Here is an 18,786-nt window from a genome sequence, read left to right on the forward strand (position 1 = left end):
TTGTGTGTGTGTGAGAGAGAGACACTTGTCTTCGCTGTTGATTGATTAGCTGCCGGAGATCTATTTCAAGGAGCCCGAGGAGTTACTGCAGGTCCTCACGGAGCTGGAGGAGCAGAACCTCACGCTGGTCCAGTACTCCCAAGATGTGGATGAGAATCTCGAGGACGTCAACAGAAGAGAGAAATTTATACAGGATAAGATGTGAGTGCGTTTCTCTTACTCACCGGTTACTAAGCAGAGACCACACCCGACCCCTCATGACGTCTTCCCCTGGCTTAGGCTGCGGTTTTAATAAATAATAATGATTTCTATGATGGGCATCTAAATGTAAGGTAGAACTGACGTTAGTACAGAAGAGACTGGCTTGAGTTTAGCTTTCTTCCTGCTTCCTGTCATGTGCTGACGTATTTTCCTAGCTGAAATGGTGCCCATTGCCTTCATCGGCTCTAGGACAGCTGTCTCTACCTAGACCGGGTGGTAATAGATGCAGTTTCCTTGGGTGTGAATCTCAGCAAAATGGCTTTCTGTGGTTTAATACTATATCCTCTTATAATGTATCTATCAGCAGTGATATAATGTATCTGTCTCCTAGTGCATCTCTGCCCTAAGATATTTCAGTTTTGAAAAGAGCCTCAGACCACAGAGAGCAAAGCTGTGCATCTATCCCAGTAAAAGTAGTGCACATCTGCAATCCCAGTAATGCCAGGCACAGTAGTGCACATCTGCAATCCCAGTAAAGCCAGGCACAGTAGTGCACATCTGCAATCCCAGTAAAGCCACGCACAGTAGTGCACATCTGTAATCCCAGTAAAGCCAGGCACAGTAATGCACATCTGTAATCCCAGTAAAGCCAGGCACAGTAGTGCACATCTGCAATCCCAGTAAAGCCAGGCACAGTAGTGCACATCTGCAATCCCAGTAAAGCCAGGGACAGTAGTGCACATCTGTAATCCCAGTAAAGCCAGGCACAGTAGTGCACATCTGCAATCCCAGTAAAGCCAGGCACAGTAGTGCACATCTGCAATCCCAGTAAAGCCAGGCACAGTAGTGCACATCTGTAATCCCAGTAAAGCCAGGCACAGTAGTGCACATCTGCAATCCCAGTAAAGCCAGGCACAGTAGTGCACATCTGCAATCCCAGTAAAGCCACGCACAGTAGTGCACATCTGCAATCCCAGTAAAGCCAGGCACAGTAGTGCACATCTGTAATCCCAGTAAAGCCACGCACAGTAGTGCACATCTGTAATCCCAGTAAAGCCAGGCACAGTAATGCACATCTGTAATCCCAGTAAAGCCAGGCACAGTAGTGCACATCTGCAATCCCAGTAAAGCCAGGCACAGTAGTGCACATCTGCAATCCCAGTAAAGCCAGGCACAGTAGTGCACATCTGCAATCCCAGTAAAGCCAGGCACAGTAATGCACATCTGTAATCCCAGTAAAGCCAGGCACAGTAGTGCACATCTGCAATCCCAGTAAAGCCAGGCACAGTAGTGCACATCTGCAATCCCAGTAAAGCCAGGGACAGTAGTGCACATCTGTAATCCCAGTAAAGCCAGGCACAGTAGTGCACATCTGCAATCCCAGTAAAGCCAGGCACAGTAGTGCACATCTGCAATCCCAGTAAAGCCAGGCACAGTAGTGCACATCTGTAATCCCAGTAAAGCCAGGCACAGTAGTGCACATCTGCAATCCCAGTAAAGCCAGGCACAGTAGTGCACATCTGCAATCCCAGTAAAGCCACGCACAGTAGTGCACATCTGCAATCCCAGTAAAGCCAGGCACAGTAGTGCACATCTGTAATCCCAGTAAAGCCAGGCACAGTAGTGCACATCTGCAATCCCAGTAAAGCCAGGCACAGTAGTGCACATCTGCAATCCCAGTAAAGCCAGGCACAGTAGTGCACATCTGCAATCCCAGTAAAGCCAGGCACAGTAGTGCACATCTGTAATCCCAGTAAAGCCAGGCACAGTAGTGCACATCTGTAATCCCAGTAAAGCCAGGCACAGTAGTGCACATCTGTAATCCCAGTAAAGCCAGGGACAGTAGTGCACATCTGCAATCCCAGTAAAGCCAGGCACAGTAGTGCACATCTGCAATCCCAGTAAAGCCAGGGACAGTAGTGCACATCTGCAATCCCAGTAAAGCCAGGCACAGTAGTGCACATCTGCAATCCCAGTAAAGCCACGCACAGTAGTGCACATCTGCAATCCCAGTAAAGCCAGGCACAGTAGTGCACATCTGTAATCCCAGTAAAGCCAGGCACAGTAGTGCACATCTGTAATCCCAGTAAAGCCAGGCACAGTAGTGCACATCTGCAATCCCAGTAAAGCCAGGCACAGTAGTGCACATCTGTAATCCCAGTGCTCCTCATGGGAGGCCGAGACAAGAGACCGTCCAGAAGGTTGCAGGCCAGACAGCCTGGCATTTGCTTCGGTGAACAACAAAAACCCTGGGCCACTGAGGCGCTTCAGTGGGTAAAGGTGCTGCCCGCCAAGATGTGTTCAATCACTTGACTCCTTACAGTAGGAGCAGAGAGGCAAGTCCTCCAAGTTGTCTTTGACTTTCACATAAACCATGGCATTCCTCCCCCCCCCCCCGCGCTAAAACAAACAAACAAACAAACAAACAAATGTTTTGGAAGAAGGAAGAAGGCCTGGCTCACACAAGGTGGAAAGTGAGACAGCACCTGAGGCTGTCCTCTTGACCTCCATGAGGCCATGAGCAAGGACAGGCTCCTGCTTGCATATTCTTTCTCCTTTCTCCCCCTCTCTCTCACACACACACACACACACACACACACACACACACACACACACACACAGAGTCATGTATGCTTTGGCCATGCCATCACACACTGACTCCTTACGTGGCTGCTGGGTGCCAGCTGCTGACATGTGTCCAGCAAGAGGCCGAGTGGCCGAGTCCCTCAACCTCGAGTTACAGAAAAGGGTCCCCTCCCTCTTTTGCAATAGAAACAACAACATCGAGTTCCTGATGGACCACAAGCAGATGCTCAGGCAGAACTGTGAACGAGAGGAGGAGAAGGCAGCAGAGCTGGAGCTGCGGTCCCGCCTCTTCAGTTTCGGAGAATTCAATTTGGATGCTCAGGTACACCCTTGGCCTGTGGTCATTTGTTTTGTCTCCTGGTAATAATCTGGCCTCTCTGTGTGCTGAGCACTTGACAAGGCAAGCCACAAACAGGCGATGGGGTGGAAAAGGAGCCTGGAATTATTTTGTTAACACACATAAGAGTCAATTTCCTAGACAGGAGCCACTCACGTGACATTGCGGGTTCAGGTCAAATGATCTGGTTATTTCAAACTGCCTTTGTCAGTCTGTGTTTGTGTGTAGCAGTTCACTGCCTTTGATGATTTTGGTGGCAATTCAAATAACCAGTCAGTAACAGAAGACGCAGTGAACCCACACACTTAACATTGAATGGAACATTTGCCCAAGCACCGAGCCTAGACCATATGTCAATTTCTTTGGTCCTAAATAGATTGGCTCGTTTCTCAGCACCTGTGACACATCCTAATACCCTATTAATTGACAAGTTCATCTCCCCCAGCTGGATGCAAACCCTTCCACACAAGGTCTACCCTCACCTGCTGTTAGCGAGCTCACCTCAGTGTCCCCACAGTGTCAGTGCTCAATAAATGTTTGTTGAATGAATGATGGGGTTAGTTTTCAGGCCCACACGGAACTCTCAACAACCACTGGTTTCTTGGAAAAAAGCTCAAGTGAAGTAAGAATCCAAAGCTGCTACATTGGGGCTAAGGTCACATTGACAGCCGTGAACTTGACTTTTAGACAGAGGTAGCTTTGGGGAACGGTCTGCATTAGAAAACAGGCGACCATCTTTGCCTACGTACATATGGGCAGGATCACTAAAAACAAAAGCTGTTAACAGCTGCCAGGCACACGCGTGTCCGAAGGTTTGACAGCATGCTGGCTTGGCAGCAATGGCAGAGAGTGTTGACTCTAACAGTTCAGTTCTTCATTTTTTGTTTTTAATCAACCATTTCTTTTTTCTACTGTGCTACAATACAAATAAAACTAACCCTTTAACCATCCCGAGTCTGCATTAAGTACATTCATGTACCCTAACTGTTACCATGGTCTATTTTCAAAACGTTTCTTTCCACCATCACTTAAACACCAACATTTAATACTGTCACCATTTTTTGAGGGTACAGTTTGGTGTTGTTAAAGACATTCACACTGTTTGGCAACCGATTTCTAGGATGCCTTTCATCTTGTACAAGAAAAGCTGTTTACCCATTAGACACAAACTGACCTTTCCATCCCTTCACCCCAACCAACATCTGCTTCTTGTCTCTCTGAGTTTGACTTGTTTTGGTATCTCATGTAAGTGGATATGTGCACTATGCGTCCTTTCATGTCTAGCTTGTGTCTCAGAGCATGTTCTTGGAATTCATCCACGATGTAGCATGTATCAGAACTTTGCCCTTTTAAAGGCTGAATATATTCCACCCTATGCACTGCACTTTGTTTATCCGGGTTGTTTCTAGCCTTCAACTCTTAAATCATTCTGAAGCTGACTACCCTGTAAAATATGATAAATTACCTGTGAGGTCAAATGGTATCCACAATGCAATCAAATCCCTTTAATTTCAGGTTAGGGCAACTGACCAAAATAAATAAATAAATAAATAAAAATAAAAAGGCACCTTCAATATTTTTTAAGACATTGAGTCAACCAAAAGAATGGAGAATCTAGTTTGTGAAAGAACATAGAATTGGCTTGAAAATTCCTTAAGATTATCCATAAAATATTAGTCACAAGTATAAGTTTGGTGTTCATGCATAATTTGCAGGCATACTCTGGAGCATGGGGTTAGTAATCATGGTCTTCCAAAAATATAAAGTACGGGGTACAGAAGGAGGGAGAAAAACAAAACAAGACAAAACAAAACAAAACCCCCTGAAAGTTAGAAGCTTTTTTGGTGATGGTGTTCGGGTGTTTTGTTGTTTGAGTCATGATCTCATTATCCAAAGCTGGCTTCATACTCACCAAGTCGCTGAGGATGGCCTTGGCTTTTCCCCCTACACCTCCCCTTTGAGGCTGGGATTACAGCGTATGCCACCATACGCAGCTACATACAGTTCCGGGGTGCCTCACACACATGCTAGACAAGCACTAAGTCAGTGGTTCTCACCTTCCTAATGCTGAGTCCCTATAATACAGTTCTTTATGTTGTGGTGATCCCCAAGCATAAAATTATTTTGTTGCTACTTTATAACTGTAATTTTGCTGCTGTATGAAATGTAATGAAGATCTGATGTGTAGGATATTTGACATACGACCCTGCGAAAGGGTGTGACCCACAGGTTAAGAAACACTGTACTAAACCAATTAATTTGCACCTGCTCCAAACCCACAAAAAAGTATTCTTTATTTTCCTGTTTCCTCAACTCTATTTTCTCAAATCTTAAAATCTATAAAACATAATCCTTTATGAATAAACATCCATTCCTAATTTTTAAGCCACCCCGCCCCCCAGATGTATTGAGAATTATGTAGCACTTAGTTTTGGTATCCATAAGTAATTAGGGACCTCAAACCTATGAGTATTTTTATTCTTTAAAACCTTCACAGTTATAAAAGTATTCTATTCCTTAAAATTTTCCCAATTCGGTATTTTCAAAGTAAACAATTAAACTCTAGAATAACAAAACGTGAGAAACATGAGAATTTGAGGTGTACCTCTTGAGGAATCTTCAAGTGAACACAGGCCCCTGCAGGCCACAGATGAGGGAATAAGTGAACTCCTACAAGAACCCCATCCCAAGCTCCCCACTCCTCAAAGATGATCATGGTTCTGACTTCTTGCCATCAATTAGCGTTGCTTTTTCGAACTTTAGAGAGACAGAATTATGCCCCGTGTCTGCTTTTTCCCTCTCGTCATGTTTGTGGGGTTCATCCATGTAGTTTTCAGTAGCAGTGGTTCGTTGGATGGAATGTTTGCCGGCCCATTGTTCAGTTTGCTGGATGTGATCATTTCTGGCTTTCTGTGCGCCCGCGCACATGGGAGGAGCTCATGACGATCAGCTGAGAAGTGTATACTCAGTATACCACAGAAAGAGACACAGATCGGAAGTTCAGACTCCTTGGGAAGAACACCTGATGACATCCCGACAGCCCTCTAGTCTGAAATACTGCTCTGCTCCTCTCAGGTCCCGTTCACTGTTGACAGGCACCCTGTGTTATCCCGGTACCCAGTCTTGGATCTGTCTTCCTGCCCAGTGACCCTGGTAAACACAGCCTGCTGCCAGAGCTGCCAATCTGGGTAGCACCTCACCTCCAAAGCACTCTGGCCTGAGCCCGCCCTCTACTGGCAGTTTAAAGGACCCAGGTTGCACATCTTTCTTGTCTCTAGTTGGCCTCGGCCTAGATTGCTTCGCCCTGTAGCTGCCCTGGACCAGGGGCTCAATCTCATAGTCACAATAAGCCATCTTTTCATTTCCTTCTCTTAGTTCTTAATCTGTTCTCGTCGTGTAGTTCCCTATCTTTTCTGATGAGGGAAACTTAAAAGACAAACAGAAAGCACCATCTAAAGTGTCCATCTGTCCATCCCAAGCTTTTGTTTCCTCTTTCAGAAACTTCCATCAAAATGGTCATTTTCTTATCATTAAATACTTGAAATCTGATGTAGATTAGAGCAAGATCATTTTTCTCCTTTCAAGATAGGATTCCATTCTATAACCCAGCTGGCCTAGCCCAGGTTGACCCACTTTCATCAGCGTATGTGCTAGGACTGCCATCAACATGAACTACATCCTCTAGCAAGATTCATTGTTTTAAATATATGCAGTGTGTTGCCCCTGCCCCCCCCTCTTGGTGGGGTACTTCCGCATTTTATATTTTTCTGCCCTGTAGCTGTCTCCAAGGTTTCGAAGAAGAAATGTGTGGGACTATAAATAGGTTAGGGAGTAAGACTTCAATGGCAAATACAATTTATGGTATTTCTCTTAAGTTTTCTTGAAGAAAAAAAAAAGACTGGCCTTTTAATATAAATGGAAATAGAGTAAGTATTTAGAAAGTGAGAAGCCAGGAGCTTTGTAATAAACAGGATTGTTGGAACATTTGTTAAAGAGACGGGAGCAACAGGCTGCCGGAAGTCGCAGACCTTGGCTTTAAGCGATGGTGGATCTGTGAGGCGTTAGTGGTTCCAGGATGGGTCTCCCCAGTTGGTGGGAGTCACATCGGCCTTGGGTGTGTTTTTCTTGACTTTATGCTCATTCTCATCTTCTTGAGCAGAGGAAGGAAACCCTGAGGCAGGAACCTACATGGAAGTCGGTTTACTTTGCTGAGAAGTTTATTGAGCTCCTCTTGATGAATATCACCCAGACAATGGAGATAAAGGATGAGTCTTTACATGTCCCGACCTATGTTGTCTACCAGCTCAAGAGACTGCAACAGCAAGTAAAACAGCGCAGTGGCGAGGTACAGGGATCGGCGGGCTTTGGCCTACTTGCTCTCTAGACTAGACTTTACAGCAGTGGCTTCCCCATGGAGAAGCCTTAAAACTAAACTCCTGAAAGGCTCTACTTAGTCAGCCTAGCCATCTGCTTGCTTGTACACATTTCTCTGGAAGAATGCATTCATTTATTCAGCAAACATTTATTAAGTGTGTACTGTTTTAGGTATGCACGGTAGTCCAGGAGGGCACTGGGTGCATGTGCAAAAAGCTATCATGCGGCATTATAGACTTGGAGTGAGTGTATTGCAATAATAACAAATGGGGGAGGAACACATTATACCACTGGTGGTACAAAGTGATTTGAAATGTGCATTTTATCTGCACTTGGAACATTTAAGGAATCTGGTCCACAAAACACTTGAGCCAAAAGATAGTGTCTTGTAATTACTCTTATACACATACCTGTATATGCTGTATATATTTTTAACACAATCCAAGGTGTCACTGTAATAATATTATCTGACTATAAATCACAACACAAACATCCCCTGCTACCTGTTCTCACCAATCTGTCTTTTAAAGAAGCATTTAGGGAGCTGGGGGTGTCGCTCCATGGTAGAACATTTGCTCACCATGCATTAGGCCCTGGGTTCTATCCCCAGCACTAAATAATCATAATGATGATTAAAGGACTTTGCGTTGTAACTCAGTAGAACGGAATTTTGCAAGCCGCCATATAGTGACAGACTGTTTTCTGCTCTTTCTTCTTGAGCTCAGGAAAAACTGATAGAATCACTCAGTAGAAAGATTAATCAAGTATACAGATTCTGCATCGGAGACGCTGAGGTTGGCAGCCTGAATGCCGTTCAGAAACTGATCAAAGTTGAGTCTCGCCTGGTGGAGCTGAGCGACCTCATCGAATCTATTCCCAAAGAAAACGTGGAAGCAATCGAAAGGATCAAACAAAAGGAGCGACGGCAAAAGTACTGTGACCGTCCCCTCTCCCTAGTGGATATCTTAAGTGCTTTATTCTGCATGAACCCCACCCCACTGTTAGCAGTCTCTCTGTATGGCAAACACTGCAGTGTGGGGGTGCAGGGGGGCTCAAACTCATCCCTGTCCCCCAGAGGGAATATTTGTAGGAAATAAGTGTGTTATTCTGACTACAGGTAATGAGCACTGTGAACCATAGGAGCTGGGCAAATAGAGGTTACCAGGGACAACTGGCCTAATTAGGATGGCGGTGGGGGGACAGGAGAGGGGGCTCACTCATATGAACATGTCTCAAGGGCTATCACATGCAGGAACTGTAGTGCAAGCAGCAAAGGTTCTATCATTAGAAGGCCACAGGGCAACTCAGTCTATGGAAGATGAATGGCTCATCATTCAGAGCTACACTGAGGGCCCTGCCCCACCGCCAACACTTAGCTGGCGCTCACACCCCCACTCATTTATTCCCACAGACAGCCTTACATGACTGTTATCCTTGAAACCTCACCCTTCCAGACTTCTACAAGTTTAAAATAAAGATTTTTATAGGCATTTTGCTTGGAACAATTATCACTGTACTGTGGTTGTTACCATCACATGACATGGAGGCAATGCTGCTAAGTGGAATGGTGTTCCTATTCAAGCAAAGGAAAACACTGAGGCAGATAAGCACCATGGTCCTGGTGTGGGTGTGACGTCAGCCTGCCTGGCCTTTTAGCTGTAACTACTGTAACCTAGAGGAGGAGGGAGCACCTGTCTAGTCTATTTCATTATGTTAAAAAAAAAAAAAAAAAAAAAGAGAGACAGAAGCTATGTCAATTACTTCATAGGGTTGGGGTACCAAATAATCAATGTATACTGTTACATTTCTGATGCACGGAGGATATCCCTCATGTAGAAGTGAAGGTGACTCAGACAGATCTTACAGAACATAAAGCAGATTTAATCTAAACAAAGGACAACTCCTTCCAGGTGACCTCAGATTTGTTATAGCAGCAGACAGTACAATTACAACTTATTTTCAGCAGTAATATGCATCCAGTTCCAGTGTTCAAAAAAACTTTCTCCTGTGGTTTACAGCAGTGGCGCTCAGCCTTCCTAATGCTCAGAGCCTTTAATACAGTTCATGTTGTGGTGACCCCAACCATGAAATTATTTTCATTGCTTCATAACTGTAATTTTGCTAGTTATGAAGTATAATGTAAATATGTGATACGATTCGGGATATCTGTGACCCACATCAAAGAGTCATTGGACCCTAAAGGGGGCCTTGACCCACAGGTAGAGAACCACTGGTTTAGAGGTACCTAAACACCCAATTCTGCACAAAAAGGGATCAGTAAACACCACCATTCCCTGAAAAACCTTACACTGGGATACTGTTACCCAGGTCCTTAAGAACCATCACTCACTGCCTTGTCAGAACCAAGGCTCACACTGATAGACAAGACAAATGGCATTAAATTGAAAGCATCATTCCGCTCTGAGCAGTGTATGGTAACACACTAGGGTAAAGAAACTTTAAAGGCAGGTTGGTTGAGGAGGCCAGGAGCTAACGCGGCTGTGGCATAGAAAGTGCTTCAGTGGGATGGAGAGAGGGAAGAGGCACTAAATTAAATGTCACTGCCTGGATATTCAAAAGCCATTGTTACGGATTTTTGTTTTTGTCTTTTGAGACAGGGTTTCTCTGTGTAGCTCCTGGCTGTCCTGGAACTCACTCTGTAGACCAGGCTGGCCTCAAACTCAGGATATCCACCTGCCTCCGCCTCCTGAGTGCTGGGATTAAAGGCGTGTGCCACCACCGCCTGGCCATTATGAGACTCTTATACTTGGACAGTTTATTACCAAAAAATAATGTAGATGTTTTACTTCTTATGAGTTATAGTATTTCTAATCAGCATGTTCCTGCTCACCCTCTACAGGCTGCGTGAAGAGAAAGTAAAAGAAAAGCAAAGATACCAGGAGGAGCGGCTAAAAGCTGCTCTGGAAAGAGCTGTTGCACAACCCAAGAAGAAGGTTTGTGTTCTGCCACCATAGGTCCCTGTTCAGTCCCACAGAACTGTCCAGCCAGAAAGGTCATGTCTCCCCATCAACAGAATATGGTACTGCCCACATCTGTATACCTGAGTTACAAAAACCCACCTGTAGCTGAAAGCAGAAAGCAAAGGGAGAACACCATGCAGGGAAGGGAGAGGCATGAATCACAAGTCCTTAAGCCCCTCATGCAAACATTTCCAAGATCCAACAAAAACACCCATGTCTAAAATGGTCTTCTCAAACCTGGCTCATCAGGTTGTGACTATGGAGGAACCCTGCCAAGCCCCTGCAACTGTATTTACTATTTTAAAACATTTAGTTCAGGGCTGGAGAGATGGCTCAGCAGGTTAAGAGCACTGGCTATTCTTCCAAAAGTCTTGAGTTCAACCCCCAGCAAACAAATGGTGGCTCATAACCATCTATAACGAGATCTGGTGCCCTATTCTGGCGGGTGGGCACACATGCAGGCAGAACATTTTATATATAATAAATAAATCTTTAAAAAAAACTTAGTTCATGTACAAATTCAGGTTAATATTGACATTATACGTACTTCAGTAGAAAAGTTATGCTAAAGGAAATGATTTTTGTTTTTCCTGTTTCAGCTGGGAAGACGACTTACCCACCGCTCAAAACCCCCGTCTGCAGGCAAGCAGGAGCTACTTTTAGTCAGTGAGCAGAGAACAAAATCACAGGAGGAAGACTATTTTTTTAGTTGAACAGGAGCATGAAGACACTATTAGACAATGTTTTATGTGGATGTGGCTCTCGGTGATGCAACCTTGTCCTAACAAATTCCGGGAAGGCAGAACTTTATCCCAAAGCTTATAGGAGTAGGAACAGCAACTGCTTTCTTGGGCTAAAGCTCTCCCTAACCCATTAGCATTGTCCATGAGATAAGCAACATTGAATCTAACTTGTCCCTGTTGGAGACACATACCACAGTCCATTTATTGCTAAAGTGCGACTCACAGTAGAATGGCGTCCCTCAAAGAGTAAAGCTGTAACTGTACTTTCTAGAGCATTAAGGAAGTTCGGGGATTTGAATATACATTCCAAAAACTGTATATTCTTAAAACAGCTGGACAGGGTTAAAACGTACAAGGCAGTAGACTATGGTCTCAGAACCATCACAAGACTGATTCTATTTCACCTTAAGCTCTGAAAACTGTACACTTCCAGCCTAAATATCAATTTGTACTAAGCTCTATCTCCATAATTACTTCAATCTTAATGTTCTGACTTAGCTACAATATGTACATTATTTAGTCTACACTGATAATAGAAATAACTTGTTAATACTATATATTAATACTAAGAAAATGTTTAACTTTATGCATGTTAAAAGTGGTTTGAAAACCTTATATGACACAGCTGCTTTTAAAAGGTCTCAGTTAATACAATGATAACGGCTGAAACTCACCTTCAAAAAAATTCTAAAGCATAGGAATCATCCTTTATAGGAAAAAAATTAGATAAAACAGAAGTGGGCTTACCAAAAAGTCACCTTAAATGAAACTGGGTGGCCTTTAAAGCATCAGCTCTATGAATTATCCATCCATTGTTTTAACATTTGTGCTTTGCATATGTCTGCATATAAATAGTTCACAAGTCAAGTTGAAAAAAAAAATCTTTATTGTATAGAAATACATATATATAAAAAAAATCCCCCCAAAGATGCTATTCTCTCATTTCCCCGTCTTCCTCCTCCTCTTCAACGCCTCTGATATAAAGGACATTATTACACCTGTAAACAGAAAACATGTCCATTTTGGTGCTTCACTCAGAGCATGCTCGCACAATTCATCACCACTCCCCTTCAGACTGGGTCATACCTTACAGCTAGCCACTCTTCTGCCCGTGTTAGACAGCGGTGTTTATACGCACACCACACACATTTTTACCACCGTCATCACAACAACATTTCTATGACTTAGTACATAAGTGGTTGCTCATACTAGAAAATGAGTACCACAGAAAGCCTTAGCAGCTGGACTCAACTAAAATTCAAATCTAAGCTCCTGAAACCAGGACACTGAAACAGGTTACATATTATCAACAGTGGAAAACCCTGAGGATGAACAGAAACCTTCTAACAACTTTAGTAATTTCAAGGTTTCTGAAGTCTAGTTGTAGAGTATTGCTAAATGGTTTGCTTTCTTTAAAAAAGTAACTCCCCCAAACTAAAGGACTAATTCATGTCTGCAGATATTTCTATTAACCAGTAACTGCTCACACACAAATGCACTTGTTACCTTATCAGAACTTCACCCAGATGTCCAGACAATGCCCCATCTATGTATTCTTCTGTATTCGCAAGCTTTAGATAAAAAAAAAAAAAAAAAAGAAGATATCAGTATAGCGACACAGGAAGAAAGCAGCGCAGCATACCCACTCCTGGTGAGAGCACACTGACTGAGACCACTCTACAGCAACAACTCAAACTGTGTCCGTAAATTGTAACTAGATTAGCTTTCTATTACTCTTGTATCTTTGGACTTCATATATTCCTTACTACATCCATGAGTATAGAACTAATGTATAATAAAGCTTGCTTCAAAGTTGTTATGCCTTCTAGATGTTATTTTTACCCGATATCAAAGTGTCTCAGAAGAAAGCTCCAATATGAGTCATAGTTTTCAAATTTTCTGAAAATTCAGTTGCAAAGAATCAGACATTAACTTTTCTCAGAGCAAAACATTATGAATTATATTGTTATTCAAATGGGCTTGCAAAAGCTATGACTAAAATATACTAGCCAACAACCAAGCCAAAGAGAAAAGATTTTGAAAATTTTATGAACTCAACAGGGGGAAAAAGAATGATGTTTAGGATTACTTTGGCAAACTCTAATTTTAAATTTAAAATGTTTAGCTACCATTCTTGGTTTTTTTGGGGGGTGGGGGGTGGGAGGCTTTTTTGAGATAGGGTTTCTCTGCGTAGCCCTGGCTGTCCTGGAACTCACTCTGTAAGCCAGGCTGGCCTGCCTCCTGAGTGCTGGGTTTAAAGGTCTGCCCAGCATAAGCAACTATTTGGCATGTCCCCTAACACTCAACTGGCTTCTAAGTTATGTACAATAATGCCCAAAGCTTCCTATTGTACCTCAAACTCAAAGCCCTCCTGCTGCAAAGGCCTTCAATGACTGCCACTCCAAACCTCCGACTTTGGCCTTCTGCTGTACTGTAAGCATACCAAATTCACCCCTGCGGACAGAAGCTGTGCATCTGCTGTTCCTTCCAGCAGAGCCACTTCCCCTAGATGCTCACAGTCTCCCTGTTCAGTACTGCACACTTATCACCTTGTCTCTGCTATGCTGTCATACTGTGTATCATCCCTAACTACCCATGTTACATTACCATCTCCCACCACTGGAACAAGCTCAAGGATATAGACTTTGTTTTGCTGTTATAATCACAGCACCAAACAAACAATACATTTAAAAAAGATTTATTTATTATTATGTATACAGTGCTCTGCCTTCATGTAGGCCTGCAGGCCAGAAGGGGGCATCAGATCACATTATAGATGGTTGAGAGCCACCATGTGATTGCTGGGAATTGAACTCAGGACCTCTGGCGTGCAGTCAGTGCTCTTACCCTCTGAGCCGTCCCTCTTTTGACTGACTGAAGCAACTCAGGAACTGGGCTCACTCAGAGATACATTTTGTAACTCAGGGAAGCTACACTTACTGGAACAAATATTAGGTGTTTTTTTTTTTTCCCCAACAGGAAAAAAAATGTTATTCTAGGCTGGCTTCCAACTCCCCATGTAGTTGAGGATAATATATCATTTCTGATTGTCCTACTCTATCACCGTGTGATGGAATCATAGGCTTTTATCACTACACAGATTGCATGGTGCTGGGGATGAAATAAAATTAACTTTTAAATCATACATTCTGTGGTGTTCAAAAAATTGAACGTTCACCACTAATTCCACAATATTTTTACTTTTCAGATTTTTCTACACTTTATAAAGAATTTTCCAGACCAAAACCCTCAGTATTCTCGTTAGCTGAATTTCTGGTTGACCTAACCACTGTAACCTTTAAAACCCAGGCAGAAACTACAACTAAACCACAACACACACACACACACACACACACACACACACACACACAACTAAAAACAGGCAAAGCCACTAGACATGATGGCGCATGCCTTTAATTACAACACTTGGGAGGCAGAGGCAGGCAGATCTCTGAGTCCAAGGCCAGCCTGGTCTACATAGCAAGTTTCAGGCTAGCCAAGGCTACTTTATGAGACCTTGTCTCAAAAACTACAAATAAAAATAAAAATAAGTAACAGATCTGCATACACATTTCTCTAAAGATGATAAGCACATGGCTAATAAACATATGAAAAGTTGCTCAGTGTCATTGGGGAAATGCAAACCAAAGAGACTTGACTTCAGATTCAAGAGAATAGTATTTTATACATAAAAAAGAGGAACCTCACAGAAAACAAGTGTCAGTGCAGGCGTGAACAAACTGGAACCCTTGTGTACCACCTGAGAGAATTCAAACCATATAGCTGCTAAGTAAAACAATATGGCAGCTACTAAAAAACAATGAACCATTAATCTCACTCCTGTGTGTATACTCCAAAGGATTAAAATCAGACTTGGAAAAAAAAATGCTTGTTTGGGGCTGGAGAGTTGGCTCAGAGGTCAAGAGCACTTGGTTTTCTTCCGGAGGACCTGGGTTTGATTCCTAGAACCTACATGGTGGCCCACAATATCTGTAACTCCAGTTCCAGCATGTCCAATGCCCTTTTCTGACATTTATTTATTTATTTATTTATTTATTTATTTATTTATTTCCCCCTTTTCTGACTTCTTAGGCAACAGGTACATACAAGGTACACAGACATAATTGCTGGCAAGACACCCATAAACAAAAGAAATTAAAAATAGAATTAAAAATGAGTAGGTTATTATACAGTCCTAAAAAGCAATAAAATCTACTCATACATCATCCCACAGCATTTTGGAGACATACGCATCTAAATGGGTAGCCAATTTACACTGTCTATAATTTGTAACACCAATGAATCCTGACGGCATAATCAAACGAGACAAAGGGACAAAATACCTGTATTCACCGGTGGGGGGGGTGGTTCTAGGGTCTCTCAGAGAGTGAAGGATGTTCGAGCTCTTTATTAAATAGCTGTGTGTTTCCATATAACCTGACGTCCTTCACATCATTTCTAAATTACTCATACCCAGTTCAGCGGGGATAACAAAAAGACTATTATCTTGAGCACAGATAATGTCTCTTGAGTGGTCCTGACCTGAAGTTAGCTGAATCTGTAACGCATCCCATTTCCATGAGGTGCTGAGAATCGGCAGACTCAGAGAGGCTGGCCACTCTTACGAATGAGCGTGACTGGATTGGAGGAGGCAGGTCATGGGGAACTTTTCTATGGGCAGAGTTCCAGTTGTGAATGGTGAAAACACTGTGGAAATGAGTAACGGTGATAGCCAGAGCCCTGTGAATGTACGAACGCCGCTGCATTACAGAGCTAAATGCCCAAGCAGACACATTTTAGGACATCCTTTATTGCAAAGAGAAGGACTGGCTGAATCAGTTACAGAAGCCAAGAGGCACAGCAGTCAGCTGTCAGTCCCTCTGATCTATGAAACAACGCTTTCATGATGCGTCCTTAAAAATCATTAAAGCAATCTACAGTGTTCCCTTGAAAAAGTCTTTGAAGAATCAAGCGCTGGAAAGTTCGGCTTTTTGTAATACACTAGTTTTCCTTGGTGGGATTAGAAACCAAATGCCAAAGCTCTTTTTTTCTGTGGCTGCCACAGTACAGTCAATGACTCAGTTCTGGCGAAATGTGGGGTTTTAGTACATCAAATTTCAACATCCTCCCTGGACTCTTTCTGTTTGCCAATTTAACTGTGAGCTCTTACTAGTCACAGTAAGCCTTTGTGGAGTAAGGCGACACAACCGAGACACAGCGTGGCAGCCTGGGAACCCTTTAGCTCACCTGCATGTTCATGTAGCCGTCCACAGAGACCAGGTAGCCCTTGTACTCCATTCCCCACTTGAGTTTTACCATCACTGGCTTTCCTGTCAACCCATTGAGGAAAGGCTTGGGATTGAGGGGTAAACTCTGTACAAAAACACAAAAGCAGCATTTAGTAACTCTTGCTTAGCTCGGCTTTTACCACCAGCTACCAAAACACCAAGACTGTATGGCACCCAGTTAGGGCAACCTCTGACTCACTGTTACGTTATAATTTGTTGGAGTGTCAGAGAACTTTAAATATCCAGAGTCAATTTCATATTCAGCTCACTGAAGCAAAACGCTAATCCTGCAATTAAATACCAAATGCCCAACGCCAGGTGGGGGTGGGCACAGGTGTGTAGCACAATGGCGGAACACCGGCCTAGTATGCTTAGGTCGCTGGCCATATTCCACCCAATGCAGAGACAACAAAAACCCTGAAGAGCCACATCACCATTCACTATCCAAGCTCTACAAATAAAGGGAAAGGTACCAGGTGATCTCTGCAGACCTAAGAAACAATTCAGTACTGTCAGTGAAAGTGCCAAATGCAAAGCTGCACTAAGATGCTGAGGGCAGATCACATTTGGCAGGCTTTCACTGTGGGAGGCAGGGCTGGGTCTCCCCCCCCCCCCCCCTTTTTTTAAATTTATCTTGAGTAGTGCCTCCTAACGCAATCATATCTGAGTTTATTCTGCATAAGGAATTTCCTCCCTTCACACATCATTCCAAAGAATTTTGGAGGACACAAGCATCTAAATGGGTAGCCTATTTACACTGTCTTATAATTTATCATCAACAAAACAACTACTAATTTTTAAAGTGTTACGCTCCAATGCTCTCTAGCTGCACTTGACGCAGACTCAAAACTTCTGAGTGGCCGTTGCGAGCGAGGTCCCAGTCTTTATTTCAAACCCACTTTTTCTCGTTAATTCTGGTCAATCCCAACTAGTCCAACCTACGTTCTGCTTAGAGCTCATGCGTGAAATACTCTTCCACCGGCTCCGTCACTTAAGATTTCTGCTTAGACGCCACCTTCCAGAAAAGGGCGCTCCTCCGCAGACCTGTAACTTACCAACGCGCCTCTCAGGGCATCCTGTCAGCTTCCTGCTGAGCCATCACCACTACTTGTAACTGCTTATTTCTGTTACGGTTGCCTACCTGCCACACCCGAGAAAATGCAGGGTCTGCATTAGTACTTTGCAGCCCATCGTCTTGGCGCCCAAGAACAGCAGTAAATGAATGGAGGGGTAGCCTGGGCTTTCTGTTCCCGAGGACAATGAGCTAGGATGGTCAATATCAAGGGGCGAAAGGCGCGCTGCTGGGGTGTGCTAAGTAGAAAGTAAAAAAATCGCTTCAGTTTATTCCTGCCCTGTGGTCCCCAAACAAGGCTACATCTCAGGCTCCGGGTCAAACGGACCGGGAAAAGGCAGCAGGAGATCTCGGGGAGGGGGAAAGGATCCAGGGCGCGCGCCGCGGGGCCTCGGGAACCGCGAGCAGCAGGGACGAGCGACCGGCCGCGCGGCGCCTCGTGCGGATGGATGGAAGGCGCTGCGGGCCGCGGGCCCCGCGAGGCCGCTCGTCCTCTCGCCCCGCAGTGCTCAGCCTCCTTACCATCGCGAACACCCGCGAGCGCTGCACCCCACTAGCCGCCGACCCCGCCGCTGCCGGCCCCTCGTGACTGGAGCAGTAGCCGCTAACCGGAACGGCCCAACGCTGGGAGAAATGGCCGCCAAAAGGCGGCGTAACCTTTCACCTTCCGCCTCGTTCTCTCGGCTTCGATGATTGGGGCCAAAGACTCGCTTTGCTGATTGGAGGAGACGGCGGGGCCGTCTCCTGGCAACCGGAGGCAAGGCGCGCTTTTGTGTCCAACTACGACGCGTAGCCGCGGGCGACCGTAGCTGCTTAGCCAGCCGCCCGGGGGATGCTAAGTTCCCAGCAGAGCGGATGCGGTTTCTTCAGCTAATGCAGGTTTAGTCTACCCTTTGGCTGAGGGTACGAGTTCGGCTTTTGAGGGTCCCTGCTCATCCTCCCACAGATCCAGCGCTTGAGGAGAGCCACTGGCACGGTCCTCAACAGGCGAGTGTGCTTTACTCTAGAAGGCCCACTTGCCGGGTTATAAAGGAAGCAAGACTCCGTGAGTGTAAGTGAAAGGCACCCGAGTGGATCTGTACAAAAGCTGAGTCTGGGATACTGTATAGTGTGGCCTCTGTCGTACTGGTGTCGAAGCATTCCCAGACCCAGAGTACAGAGGCGGTTCTTTTATATGTGTTTGTAAATAAACATGTGGGGATTA

General features: G+C 44.4%; 2 protein-coding genes across 5 annotated transcripts in view; one reads left to right on the plus strand and one right to left on the minus strand.

The window, feature by feature from the left end:
• CCDC38 (coiled-coil domain containing 38) overlaps nt 1–11,945 on the plus strand; it is a 44,230-nt gene extending 32,285 nt beyond the window's left edge. For 2 of the 4 annotated variants that reach the window (XM_084794110.1, XM_084794111.1), the window contains 6 exons: nt 50–201; nt 2,974–3,109; nt 7,284–7,469; nt 8,224–8,429; nt 10,359–10,452; nt 11,079–11,945. In XM_084794110.1, coding sequence (XP_084650236.1) covers nt 50–201; nt 2,974–3,109; nt 7,284–7,469; nt 8,224–8,429; nt 10,359–10,452; nt 11,079–11,192 — 888 coding nt within the window. In that variant the 3' untranslated portion in view covers nt 11,193–11,945. The remainder of the gene's footprint in view (nt 1–49; nt 202–2,973; nt 3,110–7,283; nt 7,470–8,223; nt 8,430–10,358; nt 10,453–11,078) is intronic. The other 2 variants (XM_084794112.1, XM_084794113.1) reach the window with 1 other exon arrangement.
• Nucleotides 11,946–12,085: 140 nt separating this feature from the next.
• On the minus strand, nt 12,086–18,258 carry SNRPF (small nuclear ribonucleoprotein polypeptide F). The gene is made up of 4 exons (XM_084794115.1): nt 18,105–18,258; nt 16,470–16,595; nt 12,729–12,793; nt 12,086–12,220 (listed from the first exon to the last, which is right to left on the minus strand). Exons 1-4 carry the CDS (start codon nt 18,105–18,107, stop codon nt 12,154–12,156), a joined length of 261 nt encoding a protein of 86 aa, XP_084650241.1. The 5' UTR covers nt 18,108–18,258; the 3' UTR covers nt 12,086–12,153.
• Between the last annotated feature and the right edge of the window lie 528 nt (nt 18,259–18,786).

Source organism: Acomys minous (assembly GCF_964271855.1).
Source record: "Acomys minous genome assembly, chromosome: 9".
In the NCBI taxonomy this organism is placed as follows: Eukaryota; Metazoa; Chordata; class Mammalia; order Rodentia; family Muridae; genus Acomys; species Acomys minous.